Source organism: Bison bison, unplaced genomic scaffold, assembly GCF_000754665.1.
Source record: "Bison bison bison isolate TAMUID 2011002044 unplaced genomic scaffold, Bison_UMD1.0 scf7180017853731, whole genome shotgun sequence".
NCBI lineage: Eukaryota > Metazoa > Chordata > Mammalia > Artiodactyla > Bovidae > Bison > Bison bison.
In genome coordinates this window covers 741,508-759,616 of record NW_011484304.1, presented here as the reverse complement: position 1 = coordinate 759,616, position 18,109 = coordinate 741,508, and the positions used below count along the sequence as shown (strand labels likewise).

The 18,109-nt window shown below is 49.2% G+C and overlaps 2 protein-coding genes across 8 annotated transcripts in view; both read right to left on the bottom strand.

The window, feature by feature from the left end:
- CYLD (cylindromatosis (turban tumor syndrome)) overlaps nucleotides 1-764 on the bottom strand; it is a 72,989-nt gene extending 72,225 nt beyond the window's left edge. For 3 of the 7 annotated variants that reach the window (XM_010855165.1, XM_010855194.1, XM_010855198.1), the window contains exon 1: nucleotides 617-702. The gene's annotated coding sequence lies outside the window, so the exon portion shown is untranslated. The other 4 variants (XM_010855189.1, XM_010855185.1, XM_010855171.1 and 1 more) reach the window with 4 other exon arrangements.
- Nucleotides 765-12,205: 11,441 nt separating this feature from the next.
- Nucleotides 12,206-18,109, bottom strand: part of NOD2 (nucleotide-binding oligomerization domain containing 2) — a 34,335-nt gene continuing 28,431 nt past the window's right edge. The window contains 2 exon segments of the mRNA XM_010855158.1: nucleotides 12,206-14,352; nucleotides 15,817-15,900. Coding sequence (XP_010853460.1) covers nucleotides 14,280-14,352; nucleotides 15,817-15,900 — 157 coding nt within the window. The 3' untranslated portion in view covers nucleotides 12,206-14,279.

The window sequence follows — 18,109 nt, the reverse complement described above, 5'->3', positions numbered from 1 at the left end:
GGTGGGCGGTTGGGGAGGAGGAGGAAAAGAATGAATACCTTGCTTCAACAGAGCGCACCTTTCAACTAAAGAACTCCAGGTTGTTGTGTAAAAGCATTCTCACCCTGGAAAGGGGGAAACTGAAAGAAAAAGCATAACACGCCATTAACGAGGCCAGAACCCCGACTGCTCTTCCTGGACAGGAGCCACACACTCCAAAACCGATCAACCGATACACCCCCAAGGCACCGATGGTAAGATTACAACCCCGCGCTCTCGATGCCAACCCGGGCCGTCGGATGCCTCAGTTTCCCGATCTGTAAATGGGGGGCTCAAAAAGATAGATTTCTGCGTTGCTCCCACACCAAGTCCTCGCTTCTCGAGAGGTCCCGGCGGCGGTGACCACGCTCCCACGACTCAGGAGCCCTTTCAGGAAGGCCTGGGGAGGTGGGGAAGCCCAGGCTGACGTCAGCTGGCTCAGCACCCCGCGGGCCTGGCCGGCTAAGGGCCGGGGCAGGTAACGGGTCGGCGACCAGGGCCCGACGGCCGCGGTGGCAGCTCGAGGCGCCCAGAGGCCGGAGAAGGACGCCCGAGGGGCAGGGTCACCCGTCGCTCGGCCGCTCGCTCACTCACTCACCTCGCGGGGCGGGGCGTCACCCCTTCCCCAGTCTCTCAAGCCCGCTTCCCCGGCTGGCCCTGCAGTCCCACACCCACCGCCCTAGTATTTACCTCAGACGCGAGGGCCCCCGCGCAGCCAAACCTGCTACCTGGGCCCGCCCCCACTTGCCCCGCCTCTGAACCGCCCAGGGAGGGAGGGAGTGAACGGGGGCGGAGGGGCAACAGCCGCCCCAACCAATCGCAGCCCGGGCTGCATTCAGGCGCACGCCCTGATTGGGCCGCCCTATGGTAGACCTTCCTCCAATGGCTGCCGGCCCGGGGCGGACTGAAGGGACTTTCCGCTCCGTCAAGCTCGGTCGAGCCAAAGGGAAAGTGGAGGGGCGGGGAAGAGAAGAGAGGGGATGGGGGCGGGGACCTCTGACTGATTGGACGAAAGACTGCTGGGGCCGCAGCACCATTGGCTGGCACTGGAGCCGGGGCGGGGTGCTGGGCATCTCTCTGCTCCACCTCCCAGGTCTGGGTCTTGGCTTTGGCTTAGCTGTCAAAACTCCTATAGCTTGAGTTTGTAGCTGGAGTGGGAAGCAGCACAGAAGCGAGCTAGGAATAGGATTTCAAGATTCCATGAAAAAGCAAAGCTTTAGAATGAGACCTAAGTTTGAATCCTTTGCGCTTTCAGTTAGTAGCCGCTTGATTTGGGGAACTCATAACCACTCTGAGCCTCAATTTCCCCATCTGTAAAATGGAGACAATCGGATTGCCTGTCTTACAGGATGGTTGTGAAAAATCGTATGTAAAGTTCCTGACACAGCAGGAACTCAGTAATGTTAAACCTTTTCCTCTCAGATTCTGCCTGCGGCCCCTGCTGTTTCTGAACCTCTGTTGCCACCTATCCTAGTATGGAGGGAGGTCTCCCTGAGGTGATGGAGAAAGAATTTCCACACGCGGCCTCCTGTGGCTCTGCACCCCTGGCCACCAGCCAGGACTTGGGGTGTAGTTAAAGATCCTTCAATTAGAAGGGAGATTTCTGAATCCCAAAAGTGCTCAAAATATTTAAGGAAGTGCTTTTTATAATCAGTCCCAGAGCTTTGCAGCATGCCTTGCTGTACTGGATACTCCTGTTAATTAATTTCTTCTCCTTTGACATTTTAAGTACCAATTATAGGAGAAGGTGATTAATACTGAGGAAGGAAGACATGTGGGGTGTGTGTTTGTGTGTGTGTGTGTGTGTGTGTGTGTATTTAATCATGAGAGGGAAAACTTCCTCAGTGGAAAGTGACATTTCTGAAGATCTGGGGAATTTAAACCAGTTAGTCCCTAAAATAAGTCACATGAGTGACTTATTATTAACAGTCCTGGCAAACAGGCCACCCATCTCTCTTGCCATAAGCACCCAGAATGAAATGGACATCTTTTGAAAACCTCAATCCACTCTTGTCCCTCCTTGGTCCATCCTTATTTGTCCACATGATCACAAAGAAGGAGAAAGCAATAAAATGGAAATCTAGAGGTTTAACTCTTAAGTGTGGCTTCAGGCAACACTGTTCCCTAGATCAAGATTCTCAAAAAAAAAAAAAAAGTCAATAGGACTCAGAAATCACAGTCTGGCTGTCTGGAAGAAAAGTACAGCCTGAGGGCTGTTTTTGCTTTATCCATACAGTGAGGAGGAGGCAGTGGAGTGGGGGATAAAGACTTAACCCTTTTAGACAGGACAAGCACTGGCACTTCTCCAGTTTGCCACACTCCTCACCACTCCCTATTTGATCCTCCTGGCACTTACATTGTCTGCCAGCTCCTAAAGGCATTTGGATTTGCTGCTGTTGACCTAGAACATTTTTGTGTCCTTTTTTTTTTTTAATTGTATTTATTTTTGGCTGTGCAGTCTACATTGCTGTGTGGGCTTTCCTCTAGTTGCAGAGAGCAGGGGCTACCCCCTAGTCGCGGTACACAAGTTTCTCCCTGTGGTGGCCTCTTTTGTTGTGGAGCATGGGCTCTAGGGCATGCCAGTCTCAGCAGCTGCAGCTCCTGGACTCTAGAACACAGGCTCAATAGTTGTGGCACAAGGGTTTAGTTGTTCTTTGACAAGTGGGATATGCCCTACCAGTGATCGAACTCATGTCTCCTGAATTAGCAGGCGAATTTTTTAACCACTGAGCCATCAGGGAAGCCCTTCACGTCCTGATGATGGCAGTTAATGCTGCTGAGCCCTAGGAGGCTTCAGGAAGGCTTTCTTCCCTACCAGCAGTGGTCAGCCCTCCTATCACAGATTCCCTGAATCAGACACTGGCAGAGCTCAAATTCATCCAAGAGACAGTCTTCTAAGCCAGACCAGATAAATAGGGCTTATCCCAGTTACCGTTTTCCATCAATTGGTAATGACCCCTAGAATATTGTGTTGAAAATAATTCTTAAGCTGTATTCAGGCTCACAGGGAAGAGAAAGGCCGCCAGGGGATGAAATGAATAGTGTCACGGTGCTATTATTTGCAGTCCTTGCTAAGCCAGCCTCTCATTTTGCAAATGGGAGAAAACATGTCAACAGTCACCCATGAGATGAGCTGGGACCCTGATTCTCCTAATTGCAAGCCAGGGCTCTATCTCTATTTAAATAGATTCTCCAACTGATATGCCCATCCTCTCTGCCTTCCAAACCCTCCTTCATTTAAGGCTTAGTCAGAATCCACCTGCTTCCCAGGGTCTTTGCCAATGGCTCCAGGCCCCACTGATCCCCTCTGTTATCTACCCACCACCCACAGCCTCTTCCATTCAGCCTGGCCCTGGCTTCAGGCAACTGGTGGTTGAGTTACTGAGCCAGTAGCAGGAGACACAGTGGTGTAAGAGAGAGATGCCAGCCTCGCTTGCCCTTTGGCAAGGAAGACAGACCTTAAAGGAATAATTACACAATCACTTAATTAGGGAGACTAGAAGAAACCTCAGAAGGAGAACTGCTCTAAGCACACGTCAAAGGTGACTGGGCATTCAGGGAAAACCTGTTTGAGGAAGTCATCTTTAAGACGAGGTGGGGGACTTTCCTGGTGGTGCAGTGGGTAAGACTCCGCCTGCCAATGCAGCGGATACGGATTCGATCCCTGGTCCAGGAAGATTCTGCAGACAGCAGAGTAACTAAACCCGTGTGCCACACTACTGAGCCCACATTCTAGAGCCCGAGAGCTGCAACTACCGAAGCCCTCAGGCCTAAAGCCTGTGCTCTGCAACAAGAGAAGCCCCAACAGTAAGAAGCTCCCACATCGCAACAAAGACCAGTGCAGCCAAAAATAAAAATAAACAATTCTAAAAAGACAAAGTAGGAATGGTGACTGGTAGTCAAGGTGAGCGGAGCGCCCCCAAGCAAAGGAACCATGTACATGACATATTAGAGGAACTGGGGGAAGGGGAGGCAGAGCACAGAAAGTGTGGACAAGAAAGAGCCAGTCAGGCAGGACCTAGTGAGCCATGACCAAGAGGTAGCTAGTCTTTAACTCAAGAGCACTGGGAGCCCTCTGAAGGGTGTTAAACAGGGTGGTAACTGTAATTGGAAAAGACCCTGATGCTGTGAAAGATTGAAGGCAGGAAAAGGGGACGACAAAGGATGAGATAGTTGGATGGCATCACCGATTCAATGGACATGAGTTTGAGCAAGCTCCGAGAGATAGTGAAGGATAGGGAAGCCTGGCGTGCTGTTGTTTATGGGGTCACAAAGAGTCAACATGACTTAGCAACTGAACAACAACAACTGTAATTCTACACTGTCTTGCACACTTCTCTATTGTGCACAGCAGGACCCAACAATAAACCACTGAATTGAATGGAGCTCTCTCCCCCAGGAGCTGGGACCCTCCTGGTCACCGGGTAGGGACCTATGACTAAGAGTAACACCCAGTCAGGACTCAACAAAACCTTCTCACAGCACTGGTCATGGTGATTCATGAGCCCTGCCCCAAACTGCTGCCCACAGGCTACCCTCTACTTCCAGCCTCACCAAGTTCAGTGTAAACTTTACAGTCTATTTGCACAACCCAAGGCGAACTCTTGATATTCCACACTGCCACGGTAATCCTTCCATCTCCCCCATCTCAGTAAATGGAAACTTCCAGTTTTTTGTCCAGCCTCCCATGGGTCCAGTCATTTCCCCACTACTCCTGTGAACATGTGCAAGAGACATCACTTTGCCAACAAAGGTCCATATAGTCAAAGCTATGGTTTTTCCAGTAGTCATGTACAGATGTAAGAGTTGGACCATAAAGAAAGCTGAACACTGAAGAATTGATGCTTTTGAACTGTGGTGTTGGAAAAGACTCTTAAGAGTCCCTTGGACTGCAAGGAGATCAAAGCAGTCAATCCTAAAGGAAATCAACCCTGAGTATTCATTGGAAGGATTGATGCTAAAGCTGACACTCCAATACTTTGGCCACCTGATGCAAAGAGCCAACTCATTGGAATAGATCCTGATGCTGGGAAAGGTTGAGGGCAAGAGAAGAAGTGGGCAACAGAGGATGAGATGGTTGGATGGCATCACCGACTCAATGGACATGAGTTTGAGAAAACCTCAGAAGATACTGAAGGACAGAAAAGCCTGGTGTGCTGCAGTCCACGGGGTCACAAAGAGTCAGACATGACTGACAGAACAGCGACAGCAACAAACCATGAGGCTAAGCGGGACAAGGTGTCCCCACAGGCAAAACACCCTACCAGTGCTTTTTCCTTGATAAACCAGCATGGTGTTGCAATCATGGCTGAGTCAAGAGCCCTCCATCTCAGGGATGTGCTTCTCTCTTAGTGAGGGCAGACTCCAGACATAACTGAGTAGGGGTCCCCAACCCAAGTACGGGCCTGTGGCCTGTTAGGAACTGGGCCGCACAGCAGGAGATGAGTGGTGGGAGAGCAAGCAAAGCTTCATCTGAACATAAGCAACACACTTAGGGTGTCACTGTCTCCCATCACTCCCAGGTGGGACCGTCTAGTTGCAGGAAAACCAAGCCCAGGGTTCCCACTGATTCTGCGGTATTGTGAGGTATGTCATTATTTCATTATATATCACAGTGTAGTAATAATAATAAAAATAAAGTACACAATAAATGTAATGCCCTTGAATCATCCTGAAACCAGCCCCCACCATTCCTGCTGCTGCTGCTAAGTCACTTCAGTCATGTCCTACTTTGTGCGACCCCACAGACGGCAGCCCACCAGGCTCTGCTGTCCCTGGGATTCTCCAGGCAAGAACACTGGAGTGGGTTGCCATTTCCTTCTCCAATGCATTAAAGTGAAAAGTGAAAGTGAAGTCTCAGTCATGTCCGACTCTTAGCGACCCCATGGACTGCAGCCCACCAGGCTTCTCCGTCCGTGGGATTTTCCAGGCAAGAGTACTGGAGTGGGGTGCCATTGCCTTCTCCACCCCACCACTCCAGTCTGTGGAAATATCGTCTCCCACAAAACCAGTCCCTGGTGCCAAAAAAGGTTGGGGACCGCTGCAACTGAACATTCTCTCTGGGGGCTTTTACTCCCATTACCTAAAAGCTCTCTCATAAAATAAAAGGGATTAAAATGCTTTAATCATCTTTAAATGAATCCAACTGAACTATAAATCCATGCTTCCCATCAGAGTTATTTGCTGTTATTGATAACAAATGAGTTCTGTGTGATTTAGAAAGCACACAGAGAGTGAAAGGGTTTCATGCTCTCCACTGAGATCTTTGTGCTGCATCTGGAGTCTCATTTTGAGCAGCAGACACATCAGGAATAATCCCAGGTCCCAGGCAGCCTTCCTCTCCTCAGGAAAAAGATACTAGAAGTGTCGGGGGAAAAAGTGACTCATTATGATGATCTACCTTTTATTTCTGCTTCTTTTCAGCAAATGAATTCTCCCCTCATTCAACAAATATTTGAGGACTTCCCTGGTGGCTGAGTGGTAAAGAATCACCTGCCAATGCAGGAGACATAGGTTCCATCCCTGGGCCAGGAAGATCCCCACATGCCACAGAAGAGCTAAGCCCATGTGCTACAACTATTGAGCCCATGCTCTAGAGCCCAAGAGTCGCAACTACTGAACCCACATGCCAAGCTACTGAAGCCTGAGTGCCCTAGAACCCGTGCTCCACAACAAGAGAAGCCACCGCAGTGAGAAACCCTCGCGCTGCAACTGGAGAGTAGCCCACACTCGCTGCAACTACAGAAAGCCCGAACACAGCAACGAAGACCCGGCACAACTGGAAATAAACGAAATATCTGAGCACCTACAATGTGCTAGCCATCATTCTGGATTCTGTGGACGCTGCAGTGAGCATGGCCTGAGTTCTCAAGGAGCTGACATCCTAGAGGAAGGAAGAAACCACGGTGATGAGCTAGTCATGCTAAGAAGACAGGGTTAAGCAGAACAGGGGAGAAGAGGGGGTCGGGGACTGCTGTTTTAGGTAGATTGTTCAGGGAACAGCTCCCTTGATGAGGTGGCATGCGAACAAAGACAAGAAGTAAATGAGGAAGCCAGCCATGCTGCTGTCTAGGGAAGAATGTTCCCATAGTGGGGAACAGGCAAGCGTGAAGGTCTGGGAGCCGCAGTGCACTTGGCATTGTCAGGGAACAGTTGAGAGGCCATTGTGGCTGGAGTGCAGAGAATAGGGGTGTGAGTGACGGGGGTGAGGCCAGAGAAAGCTCAGGGGTGGTCCGGGCCATCAGAAGACCTTGACTTTCACCCAGCACTCAGTGGGAAGCCCTGAGGAGTTTAGATGAGAGCCCTGGCTCCCCTAACTTATGTTTTAATGGCTCACTCCAAGGGACAAGGGTCAAAGCAGAGAGACCAGTGAGTGATCAGGCAAAGGTGGGCCCCGAAGAAGCCCCTTGCTGCCTAGGGGTGGGGAGAGCAGGTGGGGAGGAGGAAGATGAGGAACTAATGGTGTCAAGAAAGAAGATCCAGATAAAGAAGAAGTGAAGTGAAGTCGCTCAGTCGTGTCCGACTCTTCACAACCCCATGGACTGTAGCCTATCAGGCTCTTCAGTCCATGGGATTTTCCAGACAAGAGTACTGGAGTGGGGTGCCATTTCCTTCTCCAGGGATCTTCCCCACTCAGGGATCGAAGCCGGGTCTCCCGTGTTGTAGGCAGATGCTTTTACCGTCTGAGTCTCCAAAGAAGAGATGCAGGGAATTCCCTTTCAGTCCAGTGGTCAGGACTCTGCACTTCTACTGCCAGGGGGTGGATTGCAACCGTCCAGAGAGGAAGGATTTTCAGATAATTGACAGGGGGACAGGCAGCACTTAGGGGCTGGATCTGTGGATTGTTCTGGACGTGATGATAAGTAGGATTAAATTTAGGGAGAAACAGAGGGAAATCTTGGGGACTCCAAAGAGCTTGGATTGCCAGCATGGCCAACTGTAGTCTCCTGCCATGTAATTCTTGGAGGGCAACTGCTCAGGTCAGTCCCTGTCTTGTTAACAACCTTGCTGCTTGCTGCCACCCAGGGCCCGAGGCCCCGAGTCCTCTCTGGTGCAGGCTGTACCCAGATATGTGCCCGACCGCCATGTGCCTCACACACTGGGCTGCACCAATCTCCCAAGCAGGAAAGGAGGCGTGAAGATGTTGGTGCAATAATGACGCTGTATGTAATCTCAACTCAGCCCTCTTGGAATGGGATTCCGCCTCCCACATTTCTGTGGGGTGTATTCATTTCAGCATCTGGTTTTGGCACTATAGATTTTGGGGGGGGGGGAAACCACTCAGATTGACATTTTTTTTTTCTTCTAAGTTGACAGTGAATCTAATTAAAGTCTCAAGCTCTTTAAAAAATTCTGTTGCTCTGGTACCTTTTTTTTCTGCATGGAAGAATTATATATTCTGAGCTATAAATCTGGAATCTGTCTGCTCAAGGATAAGCCAATGGCCACAAGCACACATCTTTCAGGTAACCTCCCTGTTGGAGAATTTTGAGTCCTACTTTGCAAGTTGTCTGGCCTAGAATGCTTTGGATGGATCTACTGGCCTTTTGTAAGTTAGGAAACATCAACTCTGAGCTTTGATAGTAGTCACATGTCAAGATTTCAGTACCACCCTTACCTGGCTTTCTTGATCTCTTCTCTTCCCATAATCCCTCCCTGGGTTATGTCATCCGAGCCCAGTGAGCCGTGTTCATCTGTTGATGTTGAGGCCCCCCATACTGTTATATCTGGTGGTGATCACTCCCACAGGCTCCAGACCCATGCTCTAACTTGGCGTCTCCATTTGACTTCTCCACCTAGATTCCTCACACTGGAAAATCCAAAACATAAGTCTCTCTTGCTTCCAAACTCGTTTCCTACCTGTCTTCCCCAGGTCCCTAGTTACTCAAGTCAGAAATCTAGGAGTCTTGACAGAGTGGCACTGACGTATATACATGTGACATATACACACTGCCTTGTGTAACACAGGGAGCTGGTGGGAACCTACTGTAAAGAACAGGGGACTCAGCTCGGAGCTCTGTGATGACCTAGAGAGGTGGGATGGGGGAGGGGAGGGAGGCAGAAGAGGGAGGGGATATATGATATACATAGCTGATTCATATTATTGTACAGCAGAAATTAACACAGCATTGTAAACCAATTATACTCCAATAAAAGAATCATTGGGATGCTGGGAAAGATTGAGGGCAGGAGGAGAAGGGGACATCAGAGGATGAAACGGTTGGATGGCATCATCAACTCAACGGATATGAGTTTGAGCAAACTCCAACATGAGTTTGAGCAAACTTTCCTCAGACTTTGCTCCCTTCACACCAGGGAAGCCTGGTGTGCTGCAGTCCATGGAGTCGCAAAAAGTCAGACCCGGCTGAGCAACTGAACAACGTGCAACAACAACAAAGGAACCTAGGCACCATCCTTCAGTCCTCCCTTTCCCTCAGCCCTCTCCTCTGTCCATCTGTAAACGTCTCTGGAATCCATCGTCTCTTCACCTCCACTGATGCCCCCGGTGGCTGCCCAGTGTTCCCTCCCCTGCAATGGCTCCTGGATGGTCTCTCTACTTCCTCTTCCCCTCACCCCTACCCCTGTGCATTCCAGTCCCTTCTCCACTCAGAAACAAGAGAGACATTCTTTAAATGGGTCACTTAGAACTCTTTAGAACTCTCTAATAGCCCACCATAATTCTTGCCCATGGTCAACTAGGCCCTTCATGAATTGGCCCTACCTATCTCTGCAGACCCACATGGTGGACTCTCCCCTTAGCTTGCCTCAAACACACTGTATTAGTGTCCTGTGGCTGCTGTAACAAATGATCCCAAACTTGGTGGCTTCAAAATGACAAAAACTGGACTTCCCTCAGTCCAGACGGCTTCCCTGGTGGCTCAGACAGTAAAGAATCTGCCTGTAGTACAGAAGATTGGAGTTCAATCCTTGGGTTGGGAAGATTCCCTGGAGAAGGGAATGGCAACCCACTTCAGCATTCTTGCCTGAAGAATTCCATGGACAGAGGAACCTGGCGAACTACAGTCCATAGGGCTGCAAAGAGGCAGACACGACTGAGTGACTAACACACACGTGGTCCAGTGGTTAAGAATTTGCTTTCCAATGCAGGGACACAAGTTCAAACCCTGGTGGAGAATCCCACATGCCACAGGGCAACTAAGCCTGCATACCAGTACTGAGCCTGTGCTCCCTAGAGCCGGTGCTCTGCAACAAGAGAGACCACCACAATGAGAAGCCCACACACTAAAACAGAGAGTAACCCCTGCTCGCCACAACTAGAGAAAGCCCGTGTCCCGCAATGAAGACCCAGTACAGGCAAAAAAAAATATCAATCTTTAAAAAGAAGACACAAATTAACTCTGTTTAATCCTGGAGGTCACATAGCTCAGTTGGTAAATCATCTGCCTGCAATGCAGGAGACCTGGGTTCAATTCCTGGGTCAGGAAGATGCCCTGGAGAAGGAAATGGCAACCCACTCCAGTATTCTTGCCTGGAGAATTCCATGGACAGAGGAGCCTGGCGGGCTACCGTTCATGGGGTCACAAAGAGTTGGACATGACTGAATGACTAACACTTTCACTTACTCACTCTTGTCTTTTCCAGCTTCTTGAGCTGCAATCCTTGGCCCATGAGGCCCTTTCCTCCATCTTCAAAGCCAGCAGTATAGCATCTTCCTTCAGTGGTCACCTTGCCTTCTTCTGGGTCAAGTCTGCCTTTGCGTCTCATATGAAGACACTTGCGGATGCATCTAGGGCCTAGCCAGATAATCCAGGATAATCACTCTATCTCAAGATCTGTAACTTAATGACATTTTTAAAGTCCCTTTGCCACATAAAGCAACATTTTCAGGTTCTGGGGATTAGGACCTGGCTATTGGGGGAGGCGGAGAAGGCAATGGCACCCCACTCCAGTACTCTTGCCTGGCAAATCCCATGGACAGAGGAGCCTGGCAGGCTACAGTCCACAAGATCACAAGAGGCGGACAAGACTTAGCGACTAAACCACCACCACCAATCCTGGAGGTCAGAAGTTCAAAATGGGGCTAGAACCAAGGTGGCTGCACGACCACACTCCCTTCAGAGGTTCTGGGGGGAAATGTGTGTCCTTGTCTTTTCCTAGGAGCTTCCCTGGTGGCTCAGATGGTAAAGAATCTGCCTGCAAAGCAGGAGACCAGGGTTCGATCCCTGGGTCAGGAAGATCCCCTGGAGAAGGGAATGGCTACCCACTCCAGTATTCTTGCCTGGAGAATCCCATGGACAGAGGAGCCTGGTAGGCTGCAGTCCATGGGGTCACTCAGAGTCAGACACAACTGAGCGACTTCACTTTCACTTTTCATTTTCATGCACTGGAGAAGGAAATGGCAACCCACTCCAGTGTTCTTGCCTGGAGAATCCCAGGGACGGGGGAGCCTGGTGGGCTGCCATCTATGGGGTCACACAGAGTCGGACACGACTGAGGTGACTTAGCAGCAGCAGCAGCAGCAGCATTGGGGGAGGGGCATTATTCAGCCTACCACACTACAAGCCGTCTCCCATGACAGGGTCTTTGTACGGCTTGTTCCCTGTGACTGGAATGCTCCCCCTGACCCCTTCCCTCTTCGCATAGCCAGTTTCTTCTTATCTGGGGGCCTGTCACCTTACCTGTCACCTCCTCACAGGGCCTGTCTCTGACCAAACCCCCAATCTGAAGGGTTCCCTCTATCCTGAACCTCTTCCCTCACACTTGCCACAGTAAACCTTCTTTTACATATTTTCCAGCTTATTTGTTTTCCGCCTGCCTCTCCCTTTCCCCTCCCCATCAGTACCTAGAGGATAGGCATGGTGTCTGTCTGTTTTGTTCAGATGAATCTGTAATCCAAGATGGTGACATGCAAACAGGCTGCTCTGTCTAATCCTCTGAGAAAGCAGACTCCCTCCATCTTCCTCCTGACCTTCTCTATTCGAAAGAATGGTCTGGGCAAAACCTGATGCCACCAACGAAGAGAACCCACCTCTATGTTCACAGCAGCACTGTGAACAATAGTCAAGATGAGGGAACAACCTCAGTGTCCATTGACAGATGAATGGATAAAGAAAATGTGATATATATACACAGTGGAATATTAGCCATAACAAAGAATGAAATAATGCCATTTGCAGCAACATGGATGGATCTAGAAATTATCATAGTAAGTCAGAAAGACAAATACCATATGATATCACTTATTAATGGAATCTAGAATGTAACACAAAGGAACATATCTACAAAACATAAACAGACAAAGGACACAGAGACCAGACTTGTGGTTGGCAAGTGGGCAGAGGGTGGGGCAGGGATGGAGTAAGAGATTGAGGCTAGCAAATGTATTATGAGGTTAGCAAATGTATTATATATTGAATGGATACATAAAAAAGTCCTAATGTATAGCACAAGGAACTATGAGTAGTTTATCCTGTGAAAAAGCATAATGGAAAAAGAGTATGTACACATATGTATAACAGAATCATTCAGCTATATAGAAATTAACACAACGCTGTAAATCAACCATACCTCAATAAAATAAATTCAAACAAATGAAGAGAACCCACACACATGCCCTTACTGGGGAGGCGCCCAGGGAGATGCCACAGTATTTAACCAACCAGACACACAGGAAACCATTCAAGGAAGCCGATTCCACCTTGATGAGCAGCCACCTGAGTCCTTGCTAATTAAATTCAGCTAAGAATTATTTCACCAAGGCCTACCCACGAGGCTGCTTGCAGAGGAGAACTGTTCCCCAGTCTTCTCCATCCTTCTCCCCTGGAGACACTTGGAGAGAATGGAGGGAGGCCCAGGGGCCTGCTTGCGTCTCTCTCATCTGTGTTCCTGCCGGGACACTGAGGTTCCTCTATAACTTACAACTCCACGCTGGGCTAGACTTCTCTAAACTGAAGCCAAATGTGTTTTGATTGCGAGGCTATTTCTAAACACTGCTTGTGCCTTAAGCAATCAATTATCTGGTTGAAACATCATGTCTCCTCCCTTCAAGGAGAATATTGTGCTTTAATATGTGATAATGTTCAGAGTATTTTTAAATACTTCATTGTGTTTGGTCACAATGAAGATAGTTCTGGTGACTCAATAGTTTTATCTTCTGTGATTATATACAGCATAACATTCATGGTCATTTTTTTTTTTTATAAAATCATGAACTAGGGAGAATAAAACAAAGTGGTTTATAAACATTAACCAGTTTTTCACAAATAACAGTGTTGAAATAATAACACTTGCACAGTACCTGACAGTTTACAGAAGCTTCTGAAAAATTCAGAGAAAAACATTTGTTTTGTAAGGAAGGGCCTTTGATTTTGCCCTGTAAACTTTTGATCTATAACTTTATATCCTAAAGTGGCCTGGCACAAACAAAACCAAACCATCTCTTATGAATATATTTTGGAAGTCTGCTGCCAGAGTTCAGTTCACAGGCTTCAGAGACCTGGTGGGGCTGTTCAAAATTCTGGCCTAGGTTAGTTTTAAAAGTTGCATTTGGATACGGAGTTGTTCCCAAAGGTTTAACTGAAGAGTAATTGATTTCACTGGAAATAAAAGTCCAGTTGCTGGGCAGTCATATTTTTCTTGAAACTCTAGAATGTCTTGAGGAACACATGTATGTCACCTGTCCCCTTTCAATACTGTCCTAAGTACCAGAAGGAGAGCAGGGTGAGTTGTAGCCCCTCCCACCCTGGATGGGGGGAGGGTTGAGGCGGATGGGAGGGTGGGAGCAGGGCCAGGGTACAAGGGAAAGATCAAAGGTGAGAATGCCTACATTCCGAATCTCAACCACAGAGGAAGTGCCATGTGTAGGGTCCAGGATGAGTGGACGAACCACTCAACCTGATGGATGACCATGAGCTAAGACAAAGCACACAGTTACTTCCCGAGCATCCCTCCTCGTGGGGAGCTCTCCACACCCATAAATACTCAGTGGCATCCATGGGCCTCCCTGACGCATGTCAGCTTGACTTGAGACCAGCCCCATCCTGTACAGGCAGGCTGCCCCTCTTCAACATCCCAGGATTGAATCTTGGCAAGAAGTTGATGGCAAAGTTGGGATTCAGTGAAGTCTACTCCACAGGGCACTGATGTGCTTTCCTGTGCCAGAACAAAGGTGACCTATTGGGTTGGCCCTGGGCAGATCCAGGTTCCATCTGAGTGGGCTGTGCTCAGATGTCGTCCCATCCTGGGATCCAAACCAATGGCCTCCTCCCAAACACACTGAGCTGAACACTGGCCTGGAAACATCAGAGCAAGAGTCTGGTATCCTGGTGGCTGAGTTTCTCAATTTCCTCCGGAGAGAAAGTGTTTCCTCGGAGCCTGAAGGGGATAAAGCAAAGACAGATTTGAGTGAGGACTGGACCAGAGCTGTGCTTTAGATCAGGAAGATGCTGCTTTGTAAACCTGTGCCTGGATGGCCTGCCCCTCCCCACCCCCACCCCCACCACCTCCCAGCTGCAGCTCTCCTGGGAGAGCTGTCTGTGCAGGTTTTACCCTCTGTCAGCCAGGGCAGCTCATGAATCACCGTGCATGATTTAACAAGCCTCCATGACTCTGCAGAGTCGACACTGGGCCCAGCCAGCCCTGACTCTTCAAGGCCGGCCATTCTTTTTAAGGCAACAGCAGAAGCTGTCAAGAATGCAATGAGCAAGTCCCAATGTCCTCCCAAGCTCTGCCAGTAACATCAGAACCCTTAAAATACCAACCTGATGTCGGTTTGCTCCCCCTGTACACAGAATGTGACATTTCTCAGAATTGTGCAATGGTTTAAAAAAAAAAAAAATCCACTCTCTACCCAAGATCGAGGCCCTCACAGCCTAGAGGGATTACACAATTGCATAGAAAAGAAAATCTCTCTATCGCAGGACAGATTTTTAGAAGCCTTTATTTTTAACTTCATCATTTGATAGCTACAGTTGCTACTGGCTTGATCTGCTTTTTCAGAGAGGGACAAATCTGCATATTTAAAGCGGGGTTCAGGAGCTCTCAGGGATGAGGCATGTACTATACAGCAGCCAAAGGGGACTGGCCTGAGACAATCAACTCAATGGGGTTGGGGTGAGCCTGAGAAGGTCTACCTGGCTGAATGGGGTCAGCTTGTCTCTACTCTGCTTAATTACTGCCATTCTAAATCAGGGCCCAGGGTTGCCAGCTTTTTTGAGAAACCTCTGAAAGACTGTAGGGAAATGTCTTCATTTTTAAATATTGATTTCTAGCTCAGTGCCTGAAACATATATAGCGACATTCACTCATAAAATGTTAAATCAGGGGAAATCTTTCTATTATCTGAGCGATAAATAGATCCCTGGGAAGAAGAAGGAGAAATCTTTGAAGTTGTGATGCAATACCTTTTTCAAATACATGAAGGAACATGGCTTTTTGTTACAAACAAAAGGCTTGGAAACACTGTGTAACATCCACCTAAAACTGCAGAGAGTCTCATACAGCTGCCCTGACCCATGAAGTCAGATGTAATGGCCGGTGGGGGGCAGGAACGGAGTTCCTTTCTGTTTCCCTTTTTAACCACACTGCCAATCCCACACGATTGCCAAGAACAGAGATGTTTCTGAACAAACACAATTTAAAAACGAGACAGTTGGTCCCTGCTTAAAAACAACAAGACATTTTTCCCAGGGAACCAGATTCATCCCATGCAGAACAGGACTAGAGGTCTGAGCCATAAGGGATCTTAGAAATTCTAAAGTTCCTCTCTCCCTTCACCTCAAGTTATACGTTGGAAAACTGAGGCTCAGAGAGGTTAAAGAGGCCTGCCCAGGATCTTACCAGACTTCCAGAATGGTGTCATTCTTTTCAAGGGCCCGCAGGAGGGCCTCTGCCCCTAGGGAGCTGATGTGGTTGTTAGACAGCCTAGAGAGGAAGATAGAATGGTGAACTTTGAGGATGCTTGGTTTTGGGCTAGTCTATTCAATTAAAGGAGACTTTGGGAGCTGGACTCCTGAAGCCCACCTGCCCTTTCAGCATGTCCCTTTCCTGTCTGAGATTCCCAATGAATTCATCCACAAAGTGAAATGTACCCCTCTCTCCTCCATTCACCAGATGGGTATTAAGTAGTTGCTCTCTTAGGAAGGAGCTAACACAGGAATAAAAATACATGCATTTTAGTGCCAGGGCTCAAATCCACCTTACACTACTACTTTTTTTCATTTCAAGCAGATGAGTCCCAATTTCCTCACCTGTAGAAGGGACCTAAAAGAGTACCCACCTCATGAAGTATAAGAATTAAACAGATGGCTAAGTGGGAAGCTGGTATATAGCACAGGGAGCTTAGCTCAGGGCTCTGTGATGACCTAGAGGGGTGGGATTGGGGAGCGGAGGGAGGCTCAAGGGGAGGGGAACTATATGTATACATAGGCTATGCTGTGGAGCCCCTGGTGGCTCAGTTGGTAAAAAGCCTACCTGCAGTTCGGGAGACCTGGGTTCAATCCCTGTGTTGGAAAGTTTCCCCTGGAGTACAAAATGGCAACCCACTCCAGTATTCTTGCCTGGAGAATCCCGTGGACGGAGGAGCCTAGCAGGCTACAGTCCCTGGGGTCGCAAAGAGGTGGACACGACTGAGCAGCTTCACATGCTGTGCTGGGCTTAGTTGTTCAGTCATGTCTGACTCTTTGTGACCCCATGGACTGCAGCCCACCAGGCTCCTCTGTCCAGGGGGATTCTCCAGGCAAGAACACAGGAGTGGGTTGCCATGCCCTCCTCCAGGGGATCTTCCCAACCCAGGGATCAAACCCAGGTCTCCTGCATTGCAGGTAGATTCTTTACCAGCTGAGCTACCAGGGAAGCCCTGTATACAAACAGCTGACTCACACTGTTGTACAGCAGAGACTTACACAGCATTGTTAAAGCAACTATGGAGTACAAGAACTAAACAGACAGCTAGCAGGACGCTGCTGTATCGCACAGAGAGCTCAAGGGTCCCTGCCCCGTCTTCTTGCTCATAGCTGTTCTTCCAGATAATCTGCACTACCTGGCTTCCCCCTCGACTTCTGAGGGGGAAGGCACTTCCGAGACACTGACCTAAGGCAGGGCTAATAATAACATCAGCCAATATCTGTTGAGCTCTTACTATGCACCGCTCATAACCTACATCACCTCTGTGCATGCTTGGAACCCTGTGAGGAGGGTTCAATTATTACCCTGTCTACACTTGAGGCAACTGAGTTACCAGTCCAAGTAGGAACAGTTGGTAATGGTGGAGCTGGGGCCAAACCCCAGCCATTAGGTTCCAGAACCTGTGCTCTTAACCAACGCTTGGCAGAGATTACGCCTAGAAGAAGAAGGATGTAGGCTTTGCTTTTCTTTTTTTAAGATCAGTGAGAAGCTCAATTTTTATGGGGAAACAGTGGAGGAGGATACAGTTTAGCGTTGCTGAATTATAAGACTCCCACCGAGGCAGCGTGGGGCCTGGCGGCTGCCATTGCCTGCCACCTGTGGGGGTCAAGCGGGGTAAGCCTGTGACAGTGACGGAGGACAAGTTTGCCTCATCTGCACCTGGTCAATCATCAACCAGGTATCGCCAAGGGCCCCTCACCGTGTGCAAAGCCTGGCATCCAGCTCAGATAAACCCAGGTTTCACCTGGGCCCCCCGAGCCCCAGCGTCACCCACGTGATGAGTGGAAGTGTTTTCCCCAAACATTTGGCAATTTCCTAGCCCCTGTGGAACAACACAAACAAGAGCTGCCAGAGTGGATGGCAGGCTGGCAGCGAAGCAGCCGCCCTCCCAGAGGCAGCTGTCTGCCTGTCTCGGGAGGCGAGTGTTTCCCCCGGGCCATGTCTGCCAGGGCAGGGGCCATTCTCCTCTAGAGAAAGGAGCCATCTGTTGGTGCCCTGATGTCCCTGGGAAATGAGAGCTTTGGCAGCATGGCTGGTGTGGTGTCCCATGAGCCTGTGGTGACCACTGGCCGGGCTCCTGCTCACATCTGCCATCCCTCTCCCTGTGCCATGCGTCTCTGCCCACCGAGTTCACCACCAGTGGTCCTGCCACCACTCCCCCGGTCCCCCAAGGGAGCTTCCCAAGCTCCTGTGCCCTGCTTCCCTCCCTCACCCTGACCCAGGCTCC